Below are 27,146 nucleotides of genomic sequence, written 5' to 3' on the forward strand. Positions count from 1 at the left end.
TTGGATCATTAGAGGTGTGTCTAGTCTCTGATGTGGAGTTCCGTTCTGCCAAGGAAAAACTGGGACTAGTCCCCCAGTAGGCTTTTACATTGGAACAAACTTAAAAGAAAAGAACATTAGAGCAGGAGCAGCAGTGACTGTGATGCTATGATTGAGGTTGCATAACAACTTCTATTCTTGACATATTTTTGCACTGCGTGTAAGTTTTTGAAACTTTCCCATAGCCAGTTAAAATTTTCAAGGCACAGGCTTTTGCCTAAAGGTGGCAAAATCAAAATAAAAAATGATTCAGCCATTTTCACATACAAAGACCTAGAGAAAGATCCTGTTCCCATTTTAAAAAGGATATCAGCAACTGCTTTCTGAACAGCTCAACAGCTAATATTTTTTATATATTTAGCATGAAAATACCACTTGCTGAATAATACTGCAGAGTGTTCCAGTGAAATTGGATTTTGTTTTGAACAAGTTATAACCCACAGGAAAGTTCATGATGCATATGTTTGATGCATTTTGTATGGGAGCTTTCACTGTGCTCAGAAAGAGTGTGACTAAGGTAGGCAACATTGTGTGCACGTGTCTGACTCATTTGGCGTCTGAGCCCAACAAGACTTCTGCATGTGCTTAACTTTACATGCCCTGAATAGCACTACTAAATCAAAAAGTACATTTTACGTACATGAAGCTTTTTATGTACTTGCATGAGGGCTTGCAGCATTAGGGCTTTAAGGGTCTGTGAGAAGCGTATTAAAACACAGTAAAGTTAAAGAACGCTGCTGTTCTTTTCGCTTCTGATCCAATGCTCACTCACTGAAGTTGGTAGAAAAATTTCCCATCACTTGAATGGACATGGGATCAGGTCCTTTGTAAGCTTGGCAAATGAGAGCCCCGAACCCGACACACATTAGAGGCAGCAGTGTGCGAGAAGACTGTTTCATTCTCTGGATCTCCTAAAATGGGAGGGACAGTGTGTTCTGGTGTCCAGACAAATTGTTTCGTATTAGGAAACCTGCAAGCAGTGATGCATGCCAGCATGATGACAAAGGCCTGAAAAGTAAAGCTCACTTTTTGTGTTTTCCTCCTGCCCTTTCTCTTTACTTTAAACAATACACACATACACACAGGAAATTGCTTGTGAGCAAGCTGCAGTAGGAGAGCAACAATTTAAAATTGCACAACTAAAGCATTACAAATCAGGTGAAGTTCAAGCATGGTTATAACACTTCCCACATGATTGGGTTTGTTCCAAATTATGCAAATAAGAATCCACCTGTGACATGTTTGACTTTAAAAATAGTTACTTTTAATTGACTACTCCCTCAACCACCGTCATAATGAACAACGGCCTGATCACACTGACAACATTGACCCTCCCAGGATTCACTAACCTTATCATTCATCTCCCTACTCTCACCCACACCATAGGCTGACAGAGTAGATGGACTTTGCAGTGTCCCTGAAGCTCAGCAGATCCTAGCCAGCTTGGAGAAAGGGGCAGAGCATATTCCATAGCCAAGGAGTCTTTGGGGAGAATCCCCTCACCACCCTGCTTACCCTCACTACTGCATTTGATACTAATGTTAATGACCTGGTCCAAGAACATGGCCCTTAGTTATATTCACTTGGTAACTTGTGGCAGTTCCTGTTACTCAGACAGACTCCAGATTCTAGTGAAATCACAAAAGCCATTCAGTCAAACCATGCAGACCAGGGATGTCACAGATATGGCCTGCAGAACCATTTTATCTGGCCTGCAAGGCCAGAGGGCCTAGGAGGAGGTCCTGGGAATTCAGGGGTGGGACACCTGCTGTATGAGAATGAATATGTTATACATACACTTATCTTTACTTCCAAGAACAGCCCTACAGAAATCCATGGATCTGCTGCTGGACTTCAATGAGAAGAAGATCAAACCTGTGCTCACCTGATCATCCCTTGAACATACACTAAGAAATCTAAGCATGTGCATAAGTGTCTGCAGCCTCAGGGCCATAGGGAACATTTGCCAGCATATATAAACAACTTGTGTTTTCCGGGAAGACAGATTTCTAGTCCAGTGTCTCTGTCTCTGAATTGCATTAAAGTTGGCATGGCACAGTGTCACCCTGATTCAGCAAAGTGTGTAGGTATGTACTTAAGTGACCTGCTGAAATAGAGGTTATGTTTCCAGCTAAGTAGCTTTAATAGGGCACAATCCTCTTCCCTTCAAAATAAATAGTGAAGTTTGGCATGGACTTCAGTGAGAATAGGATCAATCCCACACTCACCTGGCCATCTCATTAGCAGAGCATTAAAAAGACTATACTGCTGCGTAAAAAGAAAAAGGAAAGTACATGGCCTGCTGGTAAAAATGTAAGGGAAGAGACATTACCAGAGAAAAAGTTTGATATTAAAGATGCCCTGGACTTCTATCCAGATGCAAACAGTAGTTGTATTCAAGAGTGAAGTCAGATACTAGAACATACTACACATGAATACCCCTTGGTTTAGAAAAAAATACTTTGCCCTTATGCATCATTATTTGAAGAATGGAATCATTAAAGACTCTATGAAGTATAGAATTAAAGCTCTAAGTACAAGTGCCCAACCATACCTTTTTAATATGCTTTTGACATAGTTGACTGTAAGGAGTTTACCCAATAAATCAGTTTCCTTTGCAAACTCATTTTTCTGTCTTCACCTTGCCATTATAGTAGTTGTGTATTAGAAAACCTCTGCTTAATTCTGCTGTGAAGTTGTGATTCTATGTTTGTGACATCACAATGAGTTGCCATGGAAATTACCATAATCTTACATGAAGAGATTATGAATTCAGTGCCAAGAAAAGGCAGAACCTCATACAGGAAGGAACAAACTTGTTTAAGCACAATTTGAACATGTTCAGAAATGCCTTAGAATGCTTTAGGATGCCTATACACGTGTAGCGAAGCTCCTCCAATGCGCTGTAATTACAGTGCGTCAGAGCAGACTTGATTAATTTAGTCTGCTGGAGCACTCCAGCAGACTCCAGCATCATGTGCATCAGGGTCCCTGCACTGAAAAATGGCGGTGGGGACCCTTTAGCTAAAGCTCGTTCAATGAGCTTTAATTAAAGCATTCCTGCTGCTATTTTTCAGTGCAGGGATGATGATACACACGATGCTCTGGGCTCTTTAATCAGAGCCACTCTCCAAGCTGCTCTAATTAAAGCACTCCCCACTCCTCTCCAACCCTGCCTCCCACAGCACATCTATAAACACACAGTCGCTCATTATGTGTCAGTAGCATTTCTTCCTTGCATAGCTCTGATTTGCCACCAGAGGGCTGTCACATGGGCTGTATCCCTGCTCAGAGGAGGGGATGTAGGAGTGGTACATCCTGGAATTTGAGGACCTCAAATTGCTTATTTTATTTTTGTGGAGCACACTGAAATTATCTTGACACGAACTAGGTAGCGCACCCCAGAGTTAACCTCCGTCTGAATTGGCATAACTTTGAGATTCCCAGAGAGCACTTAGCATAAGTTAATGAGATTTAGCATGTGGATGGTCATGTTTTAAGTGTCCTCTAAGTATAACATATAACTTGTCTAAGTGTAATATGTTACTTCACCCTTACGGTATGTCTGTACTAGGTATGCATCACTTGTGGCACTGCAGCTTAAAAATAAGCTCCTCCTATGTGCTCATAAGTGATGCATAGTCGGGGGGGGGGGAGGGTGGGCATGTGCCCCCTCACCACCATCCCCAATTTTTGTGCTGATGGAGAGACCTGGGGTGGAAGGTTGCAGCCAGGCTGTAGCCAGTCTCCAGCAGCAGCAGGGTTGGGGGCAGTGGTGTGGAGTTGTCCCCCCTCACCACTGTCAACGCTTACACATCATCTATAAATGTGCTCCTACTCTGCATACTCCAAAATCCAGAACTAACACAGTGGGCACACTCTGGGGACTACCCTCAAGTATGCTAGGTACAGAGATCTTAAGAATAGTGATAGGGGTATCCCTGGACTGTCCTTACCATCTCTCTGAACCAGCTAGCCTTTAAGGGTGCCTATACGTGAGCAGAGAGACTGCTCCGTAGACTCAATTAATTGAGTCTGCTGAAGTGCAGTAACTCCAACAGCCTCCCGTGTCTCATGTATCAGTGTCCCCATGCTTCAAAATGGCAGCGGGGGCACTTTATCTAAACCTTGTTCGATGAGCTTTAGATAAAGCACCCTGTCACTATTTTGGAGCATGGGGACACTGATACATGAGATTCTCTGGGTGCTTTAATTAGAGCAGCTCTTGGAGCCACTCTACGTAAAGCACCTCCCCCCTTCCCACCCCCCAGCACATGTATAAACACAAAATGTCTTGCACTTCCTTTTGCCTTGGTTCCAGGTTTGGAGTTTACAGAATGGGAGAGTGAACAGGTCTTACTTTTCAGCAGCTCTCAAGTATGGCACAGAGCTACAAACCCGGAGGCCTGTAATGCAAACAAATCCTAAGGCCTGTAGTAACCAGGCAGGCCTTCTAAAAATGAGACATAGGTCACTCAGTCACTTAGGCACTTTGAAAAATATTACCCAGCATGTCTGATTTTTTTTGTTCTCGCTTATAGCAGTGTGAATCAGGAGTGGAATGACACTGTACAAAATGGAGTTAGGAAGAGCAGCACCTGACCCGATAATTAGCAGATTTGGAAGAAAAAAATAACCCTGTGAATCACAAATAAAGATTTAAATAGGTCAGTGAGATTTAAGTAGAGCAGTAGCTATCTCTGGGCCGGATTCTGTCCCCATTTAAATCAGAATGATTCCATGGAAGTCAGTGCAGTTCCATTAGGATTTGCATAATTTTAATAGAGATCAGGATCTGATTGTGTTGCTTTGTACTCTCCTGTGAGGCAGGAGTTACTTCACTGCAGTCAGTTGTAGGACATCAGTGTCAAACTGGAGAGAAGAACCAGTCACAGAATACACATCTCTGTTGAAGTCAGCCTTTGGTATCAGCAAACACTTAGCAAGAGAGGTTAAAAACAGAATTCCCAGCATCTCCAGTGGCTCAGACATGCACCAACTCCAGGCTGTCTAATGTGCATTGTTAATGCACATTGTTTTTTTAAGCCACTATTCCTTTTACCCAGATGACTTGGCTGTAAGGAGAGAAGGGTGCTTTCCTTTCACTGCTAGACTCCATCAGTGTGGCATCCACTCTGTGGGTCTGCTTCCTTTATGAAAGCTTGGGAAATCACCAATGCCTTCTTCTAGAGATTTACTTTAAAGATTTTGGGTCCCAAGGCTGCCTGGGTGCCTCTCTGTAATCCATGGATCTTCCAACAAAGCTAATGATTGCTCTATGAAAGTCAGTTATCTGTGGTTCATTTCACTTGTACCTTTAGACCTCTAAATGTAGGCAAGTTCTTTGGATCTTTGGGATCCAGGTCCCATGTCAGATGGGACCCGAAAATGCAGCAGTGAGCTAGTAAGCAGTAGACAGCCTGGCATATAAATGACTGCTGTGCCTGGCTGATGACCTGCTGGTAGGATGAGGTCCAGGGAAGAGGAGATCCACTAGCCCCCCTGGGTATATCACAACCTGACCTGAGGAGGCAGACATTCACTTGACAAACCTCAGGACTGCATGAGGTGGACCTTCTAAAGCCTCCAAAGAAGTGGCACTAGACAGTTTTCCATGTATGCCCCCAGGAAATTGATATAGGATCTTTAATATGTACATTTGGTAACTAGGGACTCCCCCCAGAGTTGCTAGGGATCCCCAAAGGTTACTAGATCTGGTGACAAAGTCACTAAGGTGGCACCACTGGGCAGACAGGCCACAGCAGGGAGTCATATATGACTCTGGCTCCTGAAGGGTATACAGGGCACAATGCTGGCTCTCTGGGAGGGAGGGGCCAGAGCCTTTTCTGGGTCAACGCACAATCCTGATTCATCCCTGAGAGAGAGGGAGAGAGAGAAAGGTTCCTTGATCTCACCCTGCAGCCCAGGCGACCTGAACACTTAAAAGGAAGATCAGTTAATGAGGGCAGAGAATCAAAAAAACAAATAAAACAAGCGAAACATTGCGTTTTGTTCACAGCGATGACCCCTGCGGTTCCACCAGCAAGAAACCTGGGTGTGAAACGGAGGATCCGAAGGAGGCCAGCAGACACGGCAGCCAGGAAGGCAGGTCCGACACCCTGACGCTAAAAGCCCAGCATGCGGAGCTGCAGGAGGAGCAGGCCGCGGGGTGCTCCCAGCTGGTGCAGAAGGCGAGCCTCCACCACACGGGCTCCCCAGTGAGGGTGCAGCGCAGCAAAGGGACGGCCACGTGTTCCCACGCAGCTGCCTCCGATTATGAGCTCTCTCTTGACCTAAAGAATAAACAGGTACAGAGGCTTCCTCCTCAGGCTATGGGAGAGAGGGATGGGGTGGGTGAGGCCACGCTCACACCACAGGGGGGGCATTTCTCTGTGACCATTTTAGCCTAGTTTCTACATACATCCTGTATCCTGCCTGAGCTCCCCACACAGAATGCCTGGCTGCTACATGGTGTAGAATTTGTGCAGGAAGCATCATGTAGGGACCTCATCCATCCTCTTCCTCTCTATCCTCAGCATCCCCTCATCCTATCCCACCAAATTCTGAGTCCTGCCAGATAGGTTCCACAGTCTACAATGGACCCCATTACTCAAGGCCGAATGTAGTGTTTCAGAGGGATTTGCATAGGAAGGGTCTAGCTGTGAGCGTAAGGTGCCTGGCAATATCCCAGAAGGGTCAAGGACAAGAAGTGGGACACCGGTCTTCATTGCCCTTCTGGGTCAGCCCTGAAAGGTTGGTAGTAGAAGCTCTGTTCTACTTTAGCCTTTTGATTCTAAGACCTTTAGGGCAGTGACGGTCTTTATTTATGTCTATACAGCAGTGGTCACCAACCAGTGGATCTCGATCCACTGGCAAATTTCGGAGCCTCTTGCAGTAGATCTTGGAGCCTCTTGGAGTCAATCCGAGGCTGGGGTGGGGGGCTGAGTGCCCGCGTGCATGCACGCGTGCACCCCAGCCCAGAAGGTCAGTCCTTGGGGGAAAGAAGGGGCAGGGGCTAGATTGAGGCCCCCATGGTGAGGGACAGTGCTGCAGAGGCAGAAACTGGGTAAGTTGAGTGGGGGCCCAGCTGGGTGGGTCTTACCTGCTGGGGAGGTGTGCTCCCAAATAATTTTTTCTCCCTCTGCCTTGATCTGCCCCCCCACTTCCCTCCCCACAGATTTACCTGCTGAGGGGGAGGGAGGGGGGCGCAGTGGCTCACAGTACATCTTGGGTTGCTTTTCAATGCCAAAGATGATCTCCTACTTAAAAAGGTTGGCGACCACTGCTGTACAGCATCTCCCACACTGTGGATGTGTCACTGATGACAACAATAGTTTGGGGATGGATGCTACAGCAATAGACAGACTTACAAGGCTGAGAGGAAATGAGTTGATCTCACAACTCAGCAGCCTTTCAGTCCTCACTCATGGCTATGGCCAAAGTCCACAGCAATTCCCCATAGTATCTAACAGCACCTTTAACATGGTCCTACCAGATAGCTGGTGACAAACAGTTCTGCTGCCTTGTACACACTGCATTATGGCAATTTGTTATTAACCCCCTCCCCCCCCCCCAGCCTGTTATTAAGAAAAACATTTTTGGTCTTTCCCTAGGCTGCAGTTCTAATGGTGCTTGCTGAATGCATAGGATTTGCAGAGCAGGAGAGTGGGAGGCTAAGCAAGCAGTAGGGACACACTGGATTGTGCTCCATCATAGGAAGATGCTTAACTGAATTATTCCAGCCATCTACAATGGCAGACTGACCTTTCTTCCACTCTTCTCAGGAGTTGCTGAGAAAATTAAAATCCCAACCAGTCAGGTTCACACAGGGAGATGCTGCAGGGAAGTCTTTCTGTCACTTCCGGTCTCCAAAAGCAGAGATGTCAAACTAGTCACCAGTTGAAATACTGAGCAGACAGGAGTACTTGAGTCTCTTGGCTAGTGTGTATTTATAGAGTCCTGAACATACCACTCTGATTGGTCCGAGATTGTGTTTCACACTAGGAGAAGAGAAAGGAGACGGTGTCTAACCAGCTTCAAGAACCACATGGGATATACTGCTGATGGGGCAGTCACACCAGCAGGTGTGAAGTAGCATACCCTGGTTAAAGCCATAAAGCTACAATGATTTACATTCAGGAAGGTCTGGCCCATGAAAGCTCTGAATTCATTTGAATACCCCCAAACCCTGCCCCGCCAGCAGAGCCCAAGGCTGCCATGTATGGATTTGAGATAGAGAGAAATTTTGTCTCCATGTTTCTTGAACTCTAGTTTCCCCCACCAGGGAACCCAGAGGGGACCCCAGCTTTGCCAAGGTTGGAATCACTTTGCCCACAGTGAGGGGGGAACACAGCATCCATGTTCATCCTGCCCTTGACATTCCTCAGCCAACCCCTGTCCTGCCCTGGGGTGAGGAAAGCATTAATTCAGGACCTGTCTGCCCTCCTTACTCCAGGAGAAGCTCTGTTGGTTTAAATGAGGCTACCACTTGAGTATAGTGCTACTCCTTGTGTATAAGGGCAACAGAACTGTGCTTTGTTTCCCCCATGCCACCCTGGCAGTTCACATAGTATTCTGCTCTGGCATTGCTACAGTATATCATTGCAGGGACGGAAGGGAGACCTCTAGTCTCTGTGCCTCTTGAGCCATACATAGCTTTTGAGAAATAACTGTGTTCAGGCAATAAAGGAAAACAGAAGCAGCAGCATGGGACCCTGTGCTGGAGAGGCAAGCAATGGAACATGTTCAGGTTACATTGGAGAGCACCTCCTCCAGCTCCGTTTCTCCTAACTCTACTTTGGCATGCTGGTGGATGGATCACAATCGGGGAGCAGGCTGTTTCCTGTCCTCAAGAGGTCTCTGTAATGTGATAGAGCATGCCCAGTTATTACAGGCAGCAAAAAAAGGCCCCTAACCCCAGGACAAGGAGCTAGCTCACACTGGGTGAAGGAGCTAGGTCACATTCGAAGGGACAGTATCTCAAAGGTTAACTTATTGCTTTGTTATGATAAAGGAGCAGACCCAGGAAATGAAGGACAGCAGACTCTTGCCCTCCCTCCACTAGCACAATGACAGGGAAGCAGGTGGAGCATGCTTTCTGGAGAAAGGATAACGTCCCATCAACACAAGATCCCTTAATAGGATGCTGTTCACTGGTGGGTGGGAAGAGTGTTTAGTTGAAAAGGGAACAGGAGTGAAGGACACTGGGAGGACAGGTGCATGAGGAAATCCCCACCTCAGTATTTTTACAGCAGATACAATAGCCTGCTCTGAGAAGCTCAGATGCAGCTACTGGCCCTGATCCTCTCCTCACTAACTTTGCTGCAACTAGGGAACAGCACTGGAGACCAGAGCTCCTGCATAAGTAGGCTTGGCAGAATATTTAAAAAATAATAATTTTGATGAATAATATCAATGTTCATTTTTAAACATGTATTTTGATTTTTTATCGATTTACATTTTCAGGATTGCAGTAAATTAGGGGTGGGAGGCAGACAATTTATTAATTACAGTATACTGTTAAAAGCTTTATAAAATCATATGTACAAATATAAAAAGTCAATATCCATAAATCAATTAATCATGCCTGTTTCAAATCATTCTGTTCATTTGGTAGCACAGTCGTAAAATAGTGAAAATTTTAAAAATACATTTAAAATAATTTCAGGTCTTTTGTTACAGTTACTGGAATGTATAATTTGCTAGATCCAGCAGACTAATCAAGATTCCAAAAGCTCTCCAAATTTGAGTTTATGACTTTGTTGTAAAACAAAATGTTGAGCTGTCCAATTGGTCATCAGAGACATGCATGTGATGTTTGCTTGAACTTTTCTGAACAAACTGAGATATTTCCATAGACGCTGAAGTTACTGGCACTGTGAGTGTGCATAATGCCACACTGGACATGACAGCCAGTGACTGGGTTTCACTTTTTCAGCAATCAAGTGCTGTTATGTTGCTATTACAGGGCATTTCACATGCCATGTACAAGTCAAAGTCATGTTTGAACTTGCAAGGGAAAATACACAGAATATTTTCTTAGTTGCTGTAATTGGGTGACATCGCAGTCTGGATAAATGGGTCAAGCACTTTACAGTTGGCAAAAGACAAAGCCCAATCCATAGAATCCGTCTGGTACATTGCAGGATATGGTCTTCAGTTTGCTTTGAAATTATGAAGCAAAAGAATGCATTGCAGATGAGGGGGGCTGCCATTTAGACCCCATTGCCCTGAGTTTCACTTCTTTTCCAGCAGTATTTACACTAGTAGCAACTTGCAGATCACAGTTAAGTAGAATGTTAGTGTGATGTATGAGGAGTGCATTTGTTTTCATTTGCAAATGAACAGTGTGGATTTCCCCCCAAAAATGCAAAAGCAAAAGATAACTTGCAGTATGGTTCTTGCTGGTTTCCATTGTCCTGGACCATCCCACATACTTTTGCTGCTTTCTTTGAAGTGACTGTGTCTGGTTCTTTAACAAGAAAGTTTGTCACATTGTCCCAGTGTGCATGAACAGATTTTGCTGCAACAAGTCAGGAAAACCAGCCAGGCTGCATAACCCGGGGGGGGGGGGGGGGGGCAGGCGGGCGGGGGCAGCAGAAGAAGGGCATATGCAAATCCAATGGATTTGTTGCTGGCACAGATTTTAAAAATGGTTGCCTTTTCCTGTTATGTTTAAATATTGCTGAAAAATGTGCTGATGTTGTGGGACTCATTTATTTTTAATGTATGATCAATGACCACATGCAAAAGATGAGCAATACATGGAACTTGAGGCAGATGTGGATGCATTTAATTCAAGTCCTTGACTAGGTGTTGCAAGTACTTGGTGGAGTCACTGTTGATTGACACACAGTTTTCGCATGTTAGGCCATACTCTCGCAACACATCTTGAATCCAGGCTGATGTAGGACTCCTCTGTTGCACTGAAGAAGAACAGAGGATTTTAATAGAATTTTATTTACAGACTTATTTTTATCACTGTAGAACACTGCAAGGGCGTTAATTGCTGGCTGTCCTGCAAGCTCAGGGGTTTCATTGATTACTAAAGAAAATTTCTCACCACTCAAAAGTTCCTTATTTTCTGCTTGGTGCTGGGCAAAAACTTCAGGTAAATATTTTTCTTCCAGATGACGATGCTCTGGGCAAGTGCAAGCTGCTGGTGCATATTTACAAAGCACAAATAAATAACTTGAACCCCGGACCACATTCATTGGAATCGCCTCAAAGCACAATCCATGTACCAGATTGTGAGGAAAATCCATTGCTTCTGCCTTCCGTTGTCTCATTCTTCCTAAGCAGGCTTCCATCGTAGCCTGTACTATTTGTTTGACTTTCTTTTAATTTCAAATGAGTCTTACTGTTCGAATGTTCAGTAATGTGATTTGCTTGTCGGGTGACTTCCATTTTACAAACTGTGCAGAGCAAAATCTTCTCATTTCCCTTCCCAGTCTTTTTAACCATTTTTAATTCTAGGTCAGGGTGTTCACTGTAGCATTCCTCTATAGATTTTCTTTTGTGACCCATTATTGAAATGAGACTAAAACCTCCTATTATTATAGTGTAGTTTAACTGCCCCTGTGACAAATGTAACTATGTATGATATATGATCTTTCTCAACTTTAACCCCAACACACTGTACACTTGAATGATGCGCAGCATACATTATTCACAGCTCCATGCTACAGCCAGTTGTTCTAGGCAGAGACGTAAATACTTGCTCCACTCATTGCGTTCTATACACATTAATGAACTCTAATGTTTCAGCCATCATTTTTATGTCCCCTTTCTACAGATTTTGATTATTAACAATGGAAATATATTTTCATCGGTCTGTGAGTGAGAGGTGAAATCAATGTTTATCAGCATTTACCAATAAAAATCGAATCCTGACAAGCCTGTGCATAAGTGAGGTCAGCATCAGGCCTGTTGCTTTTGGAGAACCTGTGCCAGCTTCAACATGCTGTGGGCACTGAAGCCACAGGGACTATCTCAAATGTACTGCCACATCCCAGGCAGGCAGTGGGGCTGGCCTTGGGTTGGGTTGATAAATGCTCCCTCCTTCCACAGTCCCTCTTGGCTACAGCTATTTCCCAGCTGTTTCTAATTCAGCCAGAAGGGCTGATCTGCTAGGACTGAGCATTCATTTTGAGGCCCAGAAACGTATTAAGCTAATTATTCTTTTAAATCCAATACCTCCCCTCTTCCTTTGGTGCTTGCTGTCATATCATTCCCCAGAGAAGAGCATTTTTAAGTAGGCAATTACTTGTGATTCATAGGGTTTATTAGAAGTGAGAGAAGGCCAATCACATCTGCCTTCTCTTGCCTCTCACATGGAAAGAGAAGGTTCCTTCAGTGAGCCAGACATACATCTCCATTACTTGCTACCACAATGGAGTGTTAATAGATGTCCTCTTCCCTTGCTCAACAGAGGGCATGTGAAATCCCTAACTTTTGCAGGACATTTGATAGCCTGGTTCAGCATCACATAGGAATATTGCAGGCCTCAAGAAATGGTGAGCTGAGCGACACAGAGGGAGAGGATGAAAGAAAGAGGACAGTGGAGCCTAACTGCAGTGAAGAGACTATATGGGTCAGTGGCAGACGGCTGGACTGAGTCAGGAGACCCAAATGCTATTCTGGGCTCTGCTACTCCTTGCCTACAAGCCTGGACAAGTCTCTTCGTACTAGTTTCCACCTCCGCAAGATGTGAATAGGGTCCCCAGCCTCTGAAAAGTGCTTGGAGAGCTTCAAGGAGATGCTCTGCATTAATGCTAAATATTATTGACACGGGTGATCGCTCTTAGCAGAGCCCGTGAGAAGCTGTGGAGATTGGGAATGCCTCTTATACTGTCTCACATGGTTATCACCCCTCTGATGGATCATAGAGCATTAGCAAGTGCCAGACCCTATGGTACATTAATGTTAATGGTTTGGGCCCATTCCTTTAAACTATTCAGTGGCTCTCAACTCTCCCTGTGAGAGCCACTGCTATCAAAGTCTGCTGGTTCAGAAACTGTCCTCTGCTTGAGAGAAATCTGCCTTTGAGTACAAAGCGGCAATTTCATCTTGTTCTGGCCTCTAATAAGAACAGACTGACTGAGTTGTATGCTTCCAGCATGGCTGTCACCTCCTTGGAAACCCTGGATAATTATGAGGCTGCAGCTTCTTCTGCTTCTGCCTTATTTTGTATCTTGTTATTATCCCATCCCTCAGATGGCTTCTTCCCCTCTACCCTCACTCCCTCCTTTCCAACAGAATCAGCCTGGGAGCTGATGTTACAGGCCATTCTATCCAGAATGCTTGGTCAGTTCTCAAATCACAGCTGGTTGCATTGCACCTGCACAGATTATGGGTTTAATATGCATATTTTTAAATGAGCTTCACTCATGGAAGTAGGGCTGGGGAAGGGATAGGTCCCAGTTGCTCATTGGGGTGTGAAGAGCGGAGAAGAAATCAGACCTATTTGCAAGGGGAACAGCCTTCAACCTTTTCCAGGTGTGTAAAGGGAGAAGCCTAATCTTATGTCTATGAAATTGTAGCAGAGATGGGGAGAAAGGGTGGGTGATCCTTATGTGTGATAAGGCTTGAGAAGGGAGGGCAAACAGAGGCTTCTTTATCCCATCAGGATAAGGGTAAGGCCTGAAGCTTCCCTGTGTGGGATAAACGATCTGGGTCTTTTCTCACTTTGATCCTACTTGCCTTCCTATGCAAAGTGGTAGTGGATGCCAAGCTGCAGTGCGCACTCTGCAGGGTGAGTCTGAGCTGAGCTCCAAGCCAGATCACCTGTACCCTACACAGTTACTGGGACTACGGCTATGCATGTACAGATCTGTCCTGCTCAGAGGGGATAGTGCTTGACACCTACTTTTTACAGGTGTCAAGGATTATGGAAGGAAGAAGGAAGCAGAGAATCTGTCTGCATGGGTAAGCATGAGGCAGAGCCCTCTGCACTATGGCTGACATGAAGGCAACCTGGGGTGCTAGACCCACCACAGTAGAGTGCCTCTGCCCTGCACCATGACCCAACTGCCCTCTTAGAGTAACATAGCTCCTCCTTCCCAAAACAGGGACAGGGGGATGGGCTTCTTTCTTTTATTCAGGTATGACCTCAGGACACTCATCCCCTCCAGTACAGCAGAAGTTAAACCCTTCCTCCCCCTACTGAAAGTCTGCACCTTAATGCTTAGTTGGGATGTATCTGCTGGGGAGCATAGGCTGGACACACACCACTCTTCTCTTGCTGCCCAGATAAGTCAGCACCTCTTGGAGGTAATAGTCCACTGTGGTGGATACAGCAGCTTGCATTTTGCAGAGCTATTGTTCCAGGCTCTCAGCCAACTCAGTCAGATACTGTCTCAGGGTGGGGTGCTCAGGTCTGTCTCTGATGATCATCTTTGTAGTGCCAATATCTAGAAACTCACTTAAAATAAGGAAAAGAAAAAGCCAAGATCTGAATGAAATGAAGAGGCTCTCGGAGCTGGGGCCATCAGCACAGGCAGGCCCTTTGTGATTGCATCTGATTCTGGCCTTGTCTGCATGGAGCAACATGCAATAAACCTCATTGCTTTTTCACACCTTTGGGGCTGAAAAGGCATGAAGTGTGTGTGTGTGTACCCGTGTGGGGAGATTGGCTATCTCTTGAAAATGGGGATGCTTTCAGTTTGCAATGCACTGGACCTGGCTTACAGGCAGAAAGTATCATGGTGCTTGTGCAGCAGCTCCTTTGTTATTAATGCAGGGCTAAACTCCCTGTCCTGCTCTTAACTCCTCACTTTGCTTTTACATACACATGCACATACCACACTCAACACCTGCAGTCTGTGGGATGAAGTCCTTCGTCAGATGCTGGAGGGGACCTGCCGATCTCAGTAAAGCAGCCAGAACCTTAGTGGGGAAAATTAGGCTGTGTCCTTTCTGCTTCCCTTAGTATCATCATTCATTATCTTCATCATCACCATCATCCTCTGTTGGCTACTCACTGGAATTAAGGCTGGGATGATGCATAAAGGAGATAGAAAACAACCCCTTTGTGGCTCATGTGTTAAGATTTAACTGCAGAGTAAAAACAGTGTGTTGGGGGGGGGGGCAGTTGGGAATAGGAAACAGTAGAGACTTCATGTGAAAATTGGCTAGATTGTGGCAGAAATGACCATAACGAACTGCCCAGGTAGGCATGACGACTGCTGCTCTGAGTAATGTTGAAATTGCTCTTAACTCTGTGTGTGTGTGTGTGTGTGTGTGTGTGTGTGTGTGTGTGTGCGCATGTTTCCATATCCTTAGCAGCTCTAGTAGCACTTCAGTCTAGACCCTCTTGCTGTTTATCTTTAATATCTTTTCTCAACCTTTAAAATCAAAATTACTACTCACCTCTTCAAACAAAGAATTTTTTACCGTTTGAGTTGTTTTTTGTTCTTTGAAAAATGCAAATTATGCTGGGGTTAAGGACAGAACTTATATAGTGTCTTGAGAACCTGAGTGCCCCTTGAGGGATGCTGAGCACAGTTAACATACAGTGGCATCAGTGGAGACTGAGGTCAGTAAGCAGTTCATAGGATCAGGCCCATAGTTTGTATTTGAGCCTTATTCCATTGTAACAATTCCTGACCTATTCCTTTTTCTAAACAATATCTCTTTCCCCCACAGCCTACGATGAAGGAGGGAATATAAGCCTTAAAGCAGGTCTGAGACAGGGGCTCTAGGCAAGCAACCATGCTTGGCATTGCTAGCCCACTTCTGTTAGGAGATGCACACTGCTGGGGTACCATATAGCATCAACCTGCCTTTATTCTTAAGAATTTTACACTAGAGTCTCACTGCGAGGGCAGCACAGTATGGCAGCTCATAATGCTGAGCCCCCAGCATTGCTGGAAGGAAGCTCATGCTGCTTTTACCCACCCTCGTATTTCCCAGGCACTCCTCAGGAAGACCATCCTGCCCCTGCTCTCACCAGCATTGCCATGACACTGCTGCTAGGTGGGAGCTCATTTTGTTGAATTCCAAGCAGGTATTTCTAGGGCACAGCAGTTCAGAAAAAAAAGTCTTATGCAATATTAGAAGCTCCTCTTGCTGTCATTACTTACTAATCAGTGTGGAAATTGGGGTCACAAAAGGCCTTCAGAAGTCAATTAAAAAGCTTTGTTTTTGTGTGTTTCAGATCGAAATGCTAGAGCACAAATACGGAGGCCATTTGGTCTCTCGCAGAGCAGCCTGCACCATCCAGACAGCCTTCCGCCAATACCAGCTCAGCAAAAACTTTGAGAAGATTCGGAACTCCCTGCTGGAAAGCCGCATGCCCCGGCGCATCTCACTAAGGAAAGTCCGGGTCCAGAACTCTGAGAGCTTCTCTGCTGAGAAAGCGCTGGTGGAAGGGTACAACTTTGTGGGCATCCCCTTGGTGAGGTCCCCTTCTTTACCAGCCACCATAAGTGGGGCGCTGACCGAACTCGAGGACTCTTTCACAGAGCAGGTCCAGTCCCTGGCTAAATCCATTGATGATGCCCTAAGTACCTGGAGCTTGAAGACCATGTGTTCCCTTCAAGATGGCAGTTCATACCAGATCAGAGAGACCTTCAGCGCAAGTTCGATGCAGCCAAACCAGGACTTGGAAGCTGAATTAAAGGACAAAGAGAAGGAGGAGGGTTTGCTGCCAGACACTTTGCCTAAGAGCAGCAGCACCCTCATGATGGCCTTCCGGGATGTCACAGTCCAGATTGACAACAAGAACATCTCTGTCTCGTCATCTACCTCGGTGTCCATGGCAAACTGTCTCAGCAGCAACACCCAGGCGGGACTCTCTCAAGCAGCCAAAATCGAAGAAAGCCCAGGGGAGGGGGAAAGAGAGGACAAAGAGACTCCGGCTGCCCAGGAGGGGTTACCTGAACCCAGAATCCTCCAGAACAGTCACACCTTCACTGAGGTGAACGTCAACACCAACGGGATGGAGGGAGGGGGACCAGAGCAGGGACAAATGATGGTGCAGAAACTCCAGTTTGACTCTAACAATGAGACTGGGCAGAGCAAGGGCTCAGAGTCTGAAAATGCGGACAACTCAGAGCAGCTAAGCAGCAGCAGCACTTCCACATCAGCCAAGTCGGCGTCCGAGGTCTCTTCTAAGGAAGCACTGCAAGCCATGATTCTGAGCCTCCCACGGTATCATTGTGAGAACCCAGCCAGCTGCAAGTCTCCCACGCTTTCCACGGACACCATGAGGAAGCGGCTCTACCGCATTGGGCTGAATCTCTTTAACATGTAAGTGGCTAATGGAACTAAATCTTTTAATCCTTCACAACTTTCTTCATTAATGGTGACAATAGGCTTTGAAAGGCACTTGGACTGGAATCATCCCTGGTGTAATTCTTTTGTGTCCATGGGTTAGATTCCTTGGAGACTGAATACAGATACCCAGTTTACATTCAGATGTTTTGTCCACTAGGGTCCAAACTTGGGCCCTTAAATTGCCATCCCACTGCTCCCATGTACCTGGGAAGTGAACCTACTGCTTCAAAGGTACCATTCAGGATGCTGAATATTGAATCCTGGTAATTGTTCAGCAAAGAAGGACACGGGGTTCTTCCTCCTTTGAGCCTAATAACAGAAGATGCTTAGCTGAGAATGGACCCCAAGTCCTGGTTACTCAGTGAGGAGCTTCTCTCAGTATGAACTGGACCCAGATCTTGTGCCTAAGAGGAGTTTAGCTAGCACAGGGTTAAGGTTTCTGCTGCTGCTGCTTTCCTTTCAGCAGTGTGGGTAGAATTTTAAACCTGACAGACCCAATTTAGTCATCTCAGTCTCTCACACATCTGAGGTTGATGTCCTGTGAATAAAGCTGTAGGTGTGAAAGCAAAGGCAAAGCAACCTCAAGACCAGAGTTATATGAGGTAACACAAAGGGTCACATCTCCTGTAATCTGGATTTGCATTGAAGGAGGTTGAGTTTTTGTCAGGGCTTTTGGGCTTGAGAGGTGCCTCTTGGTGAGGCTCTCCTGACTGAAGTAAACCACAGAAACATTGGTCTTTGCCCTGATCTAAAAGGGCATTTTGCATGTGGTCCTGGTGATGTTAGAGCTGGGGCTTATACAGGAGGAAGGGGACAGTTTACCTGAGATGAGACTGATGGAATGTATTCTAAGTTGTTTTGCTTGGCTACTTCTTGGAGATGGGAACACAGAGAGGATGGACACCAGAGGCAGATGTGGGGCTCACCAGTGTGGTTATGCAGATCTGTATGGATGTTTCACCAAGATGAGCCTCAGATGTGTCTGGTTCTGGACAAGTGTTCTCCTGGAGATGGACTTAGTGCTCATGTCTGTGCAAGTTAAGTGTTGGGTATTCTTGGACATGCCCATGTACCAATCTGTCTTCCTCTGGCTTGTATCTTGCATGGGGCTGACAGGTGAACTGAGGTGATGAAAAAGCAAGGCTGGAAATGCTTTCTCCAGTTCCTCCTACACTCAGTTTGCACATGCGTACATGATGAATCAGCAGCTCCTTGACTATTTTGAAAAGCAGGGCTGCAGTTTTCTTTTACTCGCTGACCCAGGTTCACCACATCACTTTAGAGACTGTGTGACTGGGAATTTTATGATAACAGAGAAGGCAGAAGCACAATTTCCTGGCCATACCCAGCACTCCCTGGTGATCAGTTTAAGAAATTGCTTCCCAATCACCTGTCATGGTCTGTTTTTTCTTGGGAAAACATTAGCTAGAGAGAGGGAAAGATGCTGATTTGTCAGCTCTGGAGAGCAGAGTCTTCTCTTTATCCCTAGAACAGAAACTGCAAGGGAGGCAATAGGATAAGTTTCTTCACCAGAGACATAGGAGTGTGCCCCAAGCCTGACCCTATTAGGACTGAGATGGCAGTGCCTAGTATATATTGCCCATCCAGGCCTTGGTCTCACAGTTGACACTTACAGCAAAGCGACCATTTGGACTGGTGGGTTTTGTAATGTGAACACCTAACCACTGGGAACTGGAAGGAGACCAACAAACCCAGTTCACCAAACAGCATCAGTTGTTGGTCACCAGCGACCTGGCTTAGAGGAAAAAGGCTCCTCTTTGTTACCTATTCCTTCCTCTGCCATTAGTCCCCCCAGCTGTGTTTTCATTAAGCAGTCCTCTGGGAATACACTGATTACATTTTTACAGCAGCACCTTAAATGGTCCATGCTTCACAGTGAGGGGGTGGAATTCCTGAAGTGGAGAGCCTTGCATTATATAGTGTTGTTCTAATAGCTCTTTTTGTGTGTGGGCGGCTAGCAGCGTAGGCAGAGGGAAAGCCAGGAGGACTGTAGGAATCCCACAGCACAGACCAGTCATGCTTAGCTTCTTTGAAAATAAAGGAAAATGTCAGGGACCCAGTTCAGAAATAATATCAGCAGTGGAGTCAGATACACATCTGGGGTAATATAAAGGGGAGCAGGTAGCATGATGCATGGTATGCAGTGTCTGTGCTAAAGTAATGTGCATTTCACCTACTAGGATTTTAGGGGAAACAAGCTCAGCCTCTGGCAAAAGCAGTCAGAAAGTTCCTCTTAGTCAGTGGGAGGTGTATGCACAAACATTGTATTATATTGCATTTATGGCCCATGGAGTGCTAGGAATTGTGTTGCATATTTTTAAGTGGGGCTGGTGGGAGCTCAGCTGCTTTAATTTACATCCCTGCTGTTTATTGCTTTTCCTGCACCACGCTGCTGTCTATATCACTGCATCCAGCCCTGGGACTTGTTTCACTCACATAGCCATAGTCATCTCTGAGCAACGCTGGAGTGAATCTGGAATAAAGCCATTGACTCCAGTGGAGTTACTCTGGATTCACAACAATGTAGTAGTGATCAGCCTCTGGCACTGAGCTTTCTTGTGCTTTCCTACTGATGTGCCCCTGACATGCATTTGTGGCTGTACTTGCTGCACTTCTTCAACACGTGCTGGACTCCAACATGACTCCTGAGGGGTGGCACAGTTGCTGCATTTTTACTCCACATTCCAGTCATGTTAAGCAGCCCTTGATGGGTTGAGCCAACCTAGGTTTTCATTGGCACACATTATAGAACTCCTATGTGCATTATTAATGGGCTGAGTTGCTGTCATTCCCCTGGGACAATCACATTCCCCAATTTATTGTGTTCATGCCTTCAGGTCCATGTATTTTTTCTGTCCCGTGAGATTCTCCTAGGTGGAATGAGCAACTCTCGGGCATGCTGTCCCATTCTAGATTTGTGCGAGTGGCTCACAAAAATCCCTGCTCAGCTGGTAGATCTGAGCAGTAGAAGTCAGTGGGGAATAAGGCACACCCACATAACCATGCATTATGCTTTCTCCCCCAGGGAAAATGCTTGTGCAAATTTGTTCATTAAGCCTTTGCAGAGTTCCCCCAACAAGGGACTCATGACAGAAATGGGGCACTCCTTCCCGTCTCTCAGCAGCCTGGATGAGAGACCCATGAGGAATCTGGAAATCATCCCAGCATTTGCTGATTCTGCTGTGTCTCTGACTGACAGCACGAGCCCGATCTGCTAGAGTGCATCACAACCACCAGCCTGCCAAAGCGGGTGAGGGAGAAGGGACAGAAAGAGAACCTCCTGTGTGCCCATGCATATATGCCAAATACAGACAGGCACACTCCTGCACATATGCTCAGGCACATGCAGGACACACAAACACAGCCACCCAGAGAAACCCAGACGTGGACAACAGAAACATACCTGGGACAGACACACACATAACAGCACACGACCTCAGAGGCATTCACCTACACCCTCTTACATGTATCCACAGAATTGCACCAGCATATAAACACATGCAGAAACATAAAAAGCACTCAGAGACACACGTCATGGGGAGTTCTGTACGCAGACAGAGACAAACACAAACAGCAAAAGACTTCAGGCTTGCAAAAACACACACTCATTCTGAGAGAAAAGCTCACTCAGACATAAATGCATTTACGTGGGCAGGCACAGCCATGCTCAGACAAACACAGATGGAGAGGCACTTTCAGATAGAGGAGCATGCTCAGATCCCCATATCTGCATAAATACGCTCTCACACATACATATGCATATGCACCCATGCATGCACATGCATACACACATATGTGCACTTGCACACATAGTACATACAGACTTCACCCTGAGATGGTTAATAAGGAGAAGAACAACAGAAGAAAGATGGGAGGAGATGAAGGAGAAGTTATACCCCCTAGAACGTCCTGGGATAAAAGTAATGAGACCAGTCAACACCAGGCTTAGCTGAAAGAGAAAGTGTCACTGAATAGAAACAGTAGAGTGATGTTGTAGCCATAATGGTCCAGGAATTATGCAAGAGGCAAGGCTTTCTTAGGGTGTCATCCTTTATTGGACCAACTACATAATTCTAACTCTATTTAACAAATCTAACTCTATCCCAATTATGCAGTTGATCCAATAACAGATACCACCATAAGAAAACTTTGCATCTCGCTGAATGGAAAGAAAGAAGGACAGACAGGGGGAAAGAGGGACAGGGAACAGACTCGATTAATTGAGTCTGCTCCAACATGTTCTAATTAGAACACCAACAAGCTGTATGTTTGTATGGGGCAGGGAGGGGATTAGTTCAATCTCAGTCCAAACTCAATCTGATTTAGTCATTCTCAGAGGAGTTCAGCCCACCTGTATTTATTCATCCCTATCTGCCCACTTTCTGTAGAGTTGTGGTGTCTTCTAAGCCCCTTTATGTACCACCTTCTTCTATCACCTCTTGGCTACAGAGTGGTGGGATGAAATCCTATCCCCATAGAGGTAAACAGCAAAATTCCTGTCGACTTCTAAAGGAGGGAACCAGGATTTCATCCTTGTCATCTTGGTGGGGTAATCCACAGCCAACTAGTTTGTTATCCCATCCACTCCTCTGCAGTGCAGACCTGCATTTGGACGTGCTGGACCTGCTGATGTTCCATGGGCTGCTGATGTCTATGCTGATGCATGCTTTGCAGCCACCTACCCATATAAGCATGTCCAAAGCACCTTTAATCCCACCCTGATGTAATAATTTCTTCCCATGTGCCCCATAGGATAAGGAATACAAGAGAGATGATTCTGAACTCACATAATGTAACTCACAGGCGTCCTTGGGAGTGACTCCTCCAGTGCTCAGAATCAAAGTCAGGCTTGAAAGGTTTACACTTGGAGAAATGAGAGGATGGGCACCCGCATTCTCCGAAGAGGTGTGGAGGACAGGGGCCTATGAGAGGCAGTCCTGATGGAGAAGAAGGGCAGTCATGAGGAGATGGGTAGGCATTAAGCTTGCTGTTCCAGGTGCTAGTTCAGTCTCATGAGCTAGTTGCAGCAGAGCCTCATGTCTTCAATGGAAGGGGAGGCTCTAGCATAAAGCAGGGATAGGTGAAGGTGGTTGGTGTTTCTGGGCAGCATGAAGGCTAAGTATTAATGGCAGGTGTGGCGGTCTCTTCCTTTGCTCACCTTTCATTGACAGGGAGCTCATGCAGGCCCTGGCTGTCATTGTTATCAGATAGGGAACTGATAGGACCAGTCCAAGTCAGTCTGGCCTGAGGAGTGAGGGAGGTTATGTCCCATGTGTGTCACCCTTGGTGGGTTCTCACAGTTTGGTCAATCCCTCCAGAACTCTGCAGGGTGCCCAACAGGGTGGCACACTGGCAAGACAGGTACCATGGGAGTTTCCAGGGGTGTTATCATCAGAACCAGTTCCACTTCCTTAACCTCTAACACAGTAAGACTCAAGAGGTTTCTTTCCTGAATACTGGCTTCACTCCTGCCCACCACCTGGCTGGTGACTCGGATCCACTTTAATGGGAGGAGAGTTAAACAGACTGGCTGTCCCAGGGGAACTGTCATCACATTGCTGCGAGGTGAGAGATGATGAGGCAGAGGCAATGGAGCCCTGAAAAGAGCATCCAGACTCACCGCTTGTGTCCTTCCCTTCCAGAAATCCGGACAAAGGGATTCAGTTCCTGATCTCCCGTGGCTTCATCCCAGACACACCCATCGGGGTGGCACACTTTCTGCTCCAGCGCAAGGGACTCAGCCGCCAGATGATTGGTGAATTCCTGGGCAACAGCAAGAAACAGTTCAACAGGGATGTCCTGGAGTAAGTGAAGATGTCCCTCTACTCCCTTCTCCACAGCCCTGCCTTCCCCTTCCCATCTTCTCTCACCCTTTGATTGAATGGGCCCCACTCCCTTCTGCCCACTCCTCCCCTTCCGTGAGTTTGTCCCCTCATCTTCATTCCCTCTGCCCAAATCTGGACTCAGCACAGCCCCTATGCCATCTTCAGCCCTAGTGACTTGAAACTGTTGTCCTTGTCTTTCAGCTTCTCCTTCCCCAGGGCTCTTCTGGCTGGGGCAAGTACAGTAGCACCAGGCTTATTTTTAAGTTTGCACTGGTGCAAGGGCTTTGAAGGGGGCAAGTCTAGGGTGAGCAAGAGGAAGATCAGAGCCCATGATTCTTTCAGATATTAAAGGAATACCCTGAAGCACTTTTTGGAAAGTTTTAGTGGACACCAGGGCACAGGGCATACCATCCTATCATTATGGACAGGGTGACTTATTCTCTTCCTGCCCCGTCACTGACTCTCACTACTGGAGCACAGGGCTTAGCCTCCATTTTTTAAGGGGATGATAAATCACAAGTCTGAATCTGTTGGCGTTTCTGAAGTGCTCTGAGATCCTTGGTCAGGTGACTGTAGAACACCTGTTCCTACTGAGTTCTGCTCACTTGTCCAGTTGAACCCCTGGCTCCCTGCATTTCCTCCTCAGGTACTGAATCCTGCTAGGCTCCACTGATCTTAGCTCTTTCTTGTTTCTGTGAGCAATCTGTCTCTCAGACAGCATGTTCCCCTTCTGTCAGGTTTGTGTTTCATCCTTCAGATTCCTTTTGCCATAATGCTCTTCCAGAGCCAGGCTCTGGCCATTCATGTCCTCCTCCCCATCATAGTCTTCAGGATTATTACCAATCTGACATTGAGCCTTGCTAGGCCTTTGAGCAGTAGGGCTAGGAAATTCAGTGATTCTCAATCAGAGTGATTACCCCTTCCCAGTTGGCCCAGGTGACTTACTTGGACCTCTGCTTCTTCCTTAGCTCTGAACAACCTTTTGTCCTACAAGTGAGGGATAAGAAAAGAAAGTGTGGTTTGCATTTAGATACAACACTGGTCTCTGCACTATGGCAAACATGACATCTGAGACGAACAGCATTAGGAACAAAGGAGCCCCCACCCATCTGACAATCAAGGCAGTGGGAGACAAGGTCACTTAGCACCTTGTCTCAGGAGGTGCTCACTGTTGACAGGATTAGGGCCTCAGACAAGTTTCCTCTATTACCTTGTGCCATAGTTCTCTGAGGAGGTTTCCTTCCATGAGGTTTGAAAGGTTGTACTAAATATCTTGTAAATCATAGGTAGGTCTGAACCCCAGGGCCATGAATGTGGACCTCCATGTTTCATATAGGGTATAGTGGAGCGGAAACTCAAATCCAATCTCCCACAAACTTTGGTGAAATCAGGCTCCAAACTTGGATCTGAGCATTAAGGCTTTTCTCTTTTGTACATCAGGGTTATTTTTTTTCTGTTGGTACCTGACGTTGATCCTGCCTTGCTTTTAATATACTGGGTATATGCCGTATATTGATCTGGTTATAACTGAGATGCATGTTCTCTCAAATATTTTCATATTGAGAGCACAAATAAAAGTAATTCCTTCTCTCTCCAGCAAATAATGTGTGGGCTGCATCTCCAGACAGATTCTCTGTTGATATCCAAGTGCAGCCTCAGCACAAGAAATGAGGCTGTTGTGATAGCAGTATCTTGATAACTTCCTGCCTTCCCTACACTCTCACTGGGTCTTCGTCTCTTGGAAAAACAAGCAGTGTGCCAATGAAAAGGGTTCCTACTGCAGAGCTCAGGCTCTGCCTCCCAGCTCAAATCTATAGTAGATGTTGTGTTTTTAAATTATATACTCTGGGTTTTTCATTATAACACAAGTGCCTTGGTGTGTTAGTGTCCCTGGGCCCTGCCACCCTCACTCACAGTTAGTGCTCCAGTGGGATGTCTCAGTGGTGAGTCTCACTGCATTCAACAAGGGGGATGGGGTATCTTTAGTTCCATTTTACAAATGGGAAAAACTGAGGCACAGAAAAGCTAAGTGCCTTCCCAACATCAAATCAGTCCAACTCGTTGCTCAGTGGTGTAAAGCAGAGCATTTCCCTTCAAGTTAATGGAGTTGCACTGGTATAAATCAGAGGATAATTGGCCTCACCGAGTCCACGGCAGAATCTTTCTCCTTCATCCCAGTCCCTCGTTTTCTGTATTAATACAAGAGTGTTTGAGCACCAGTGATGCCCTGTGTGATTGTTCTTCTTTGAGCATGCTCATTGCCTCTGTGCATCAGTGTGTTCCATGTCTGTAGCCTGCACAGACAGGCTACATCTATATAGTGCTGTCAGCAGGACAAGTGACCTCCCTCTTTCTCTTAGCAGAAGCAGCAGCCACTTCGTTATGAGTGCTTGTGGGGATGGAGGACAGGAATTGGTATTGCTGCTAGCAGTACCATGCACCCTAGAAACAGCACATTGGTGCTGGCTGTAGACATTAAATGCACACACATCATCACACACAGCAACTCTGACTGTGTGCACTGTGGTAATGGCTACTCATACAAATTACACAGGCCTGGTTTTGGAAATCCAGCCCCTTGTTGTTTCAGAGGTATCTCAATTATTTATGCAAATTCTTATGTTAATTTAGCTGTAGTTTATACAAACAGTGCTTGAAAACTCATGTCAGAAATGTGTACTCTAAGTGTTGTTCCTGTCATAGGCAGGTTAAATTAGCCCAGGCAAATAAATAAATAATAGGGCAGCCTTTAAAACAACCATGAAAGTCTCCAGCCTCCCTCATGCACTTCCCTGTCACAAACTCCAGCCTCAGCATGAAGCCCTTACTCAGGAAACTCCTGTTGGCTTCAAGGAACATTTTAATGCTCTTAAGTTCTTCTAGCTGACACTGGATGAACCACCCAATGCCTGTTTCTTTAGTCATATAAAGAATTGATAATTGTGCAGATACATCTTGCACTGTCCTTTAAAAACATGACTTCTTCCACGTATGTCCAGCAAATGCAGGCAGATGCAAGTGACAAGAATGTACAGTACAGCTTACATAGATATAGGTGTAAAGATCTTTATAGTGCATGATGTCTGGTACATTTCTTGTGTACTGCGCTCCCACTGCAAGACTTCCATGAGTCCCTACAAGGCTTGGCATTGCACTTTCCCTTTCATCCAATGAAATTTCTCATCTAATTTCCTTTTATCTAAAGTATGATCAATTAAATGGTTTCTAGGGAACGCTGTAGTTTTTGAACATGCTGGGAGGAGTGGGGGAGGATTTTCAAAAGCACCTTATTTCACATGGACAAGTCCATAGGACTATGTGCCTAAGGACTTATTTATCCAGGAGAATTTAGCAACGTAATCTACTGGTAAATGTCCCCATGTAGGCAAGCTGAAAATTGCACCATATGCCCTCATTCCCTCCACAACCGGACTTCCCAGCACATGTCTGATAGAAGGGGATCAATGATCTCCCATTGGAGCCTATTCCCATCACACCTGCAGTCAGGCAACCAGAGCTACTAGAGAACATGTTGTGGCCCATTCTCTTCTACACAGCCAGACCAGGACTAAGGGTCTAGAGCTAGAATCCCAGCATGTGTTGTACCATGTGGCCACTAGACCACCGGTCTGATTCCAGCCTGTGTATCAAATGCCTGTGCATCAAATTCCAAACACATCCCACGTGTGTGTGGACTACACTAAATAAAATAGGTTAACACATGTTTTTAATACAAGAAATGTTCCCGTTCTTTCTTCCAGGCGGTCTACGTTCTTTCTTCCATGCCCTCTAAATGTTGCATTTTGCCTTTAGTGCTTTCATTGTTTCATTATTTTCTTTTTCTCCTTCATTCATCCTTTTCTGTACACTTTCATTCTTTCCCTTCCCATGCTATTGTCTTAGGAATTTCATGCGTCCCTCACTCATTCATGAGCTAGCTCACATGATCCCATGCCATGAACAGAGCTGGCGTGCCACTGCAGC

At 45.8% G+C, this 27,146-nt stretch overlaps 1 protein-coding gene across 6 annotated transcripts in view; it reads left to right on the forward strand.

The window, feature by feature from the left end:
* IQSEC3 (IQ motif and Sec7 domain ArfGEF 3) overlaps positions 1-27,146 on the forward strand; it is a 150,629-nt gene that overhangs the window by 97,565 nt on the left and 25,918 nt on the right. For 5 of the 6 annotated variants that reach the window (XM_019489661.2, XM_059726496.1, XM_059726495.1 and 2 more), the window contains exons 3-5: positions 6,059-6,347; positions 16,196-17,289; positions 22,980-23,141. In XM_019489661.2, the coding sequence (XP_019345206.2) occupies positions 6,059-6,347; positions 16,196-17,289; positions 22,980-23,141 (1,545 nt within the window). The remainder of the gene's footprint in view (positions 1-6,058; positions 6,348-16,195; positions 17,290-22,979; positions 23,142-27,146) is intronic. The other variant, XM_019489660.2, reaches the window with a different exon arrangement.

This window comes from Alligator mississippiensis, chromosome 4 (assembly GCF_030867095.1).
Source record: "Alligator mississippiensis isolate rAllMis1 chromosome 4, rAllMis1, whole genome shotgun sequence".
In the NCBI taxonomy this organism is placed as follows: Eukaryota; Metazoa; Chordata; order Crocodylia; family Alligatoridae; genus Alligator; species Alligator mississippiensis.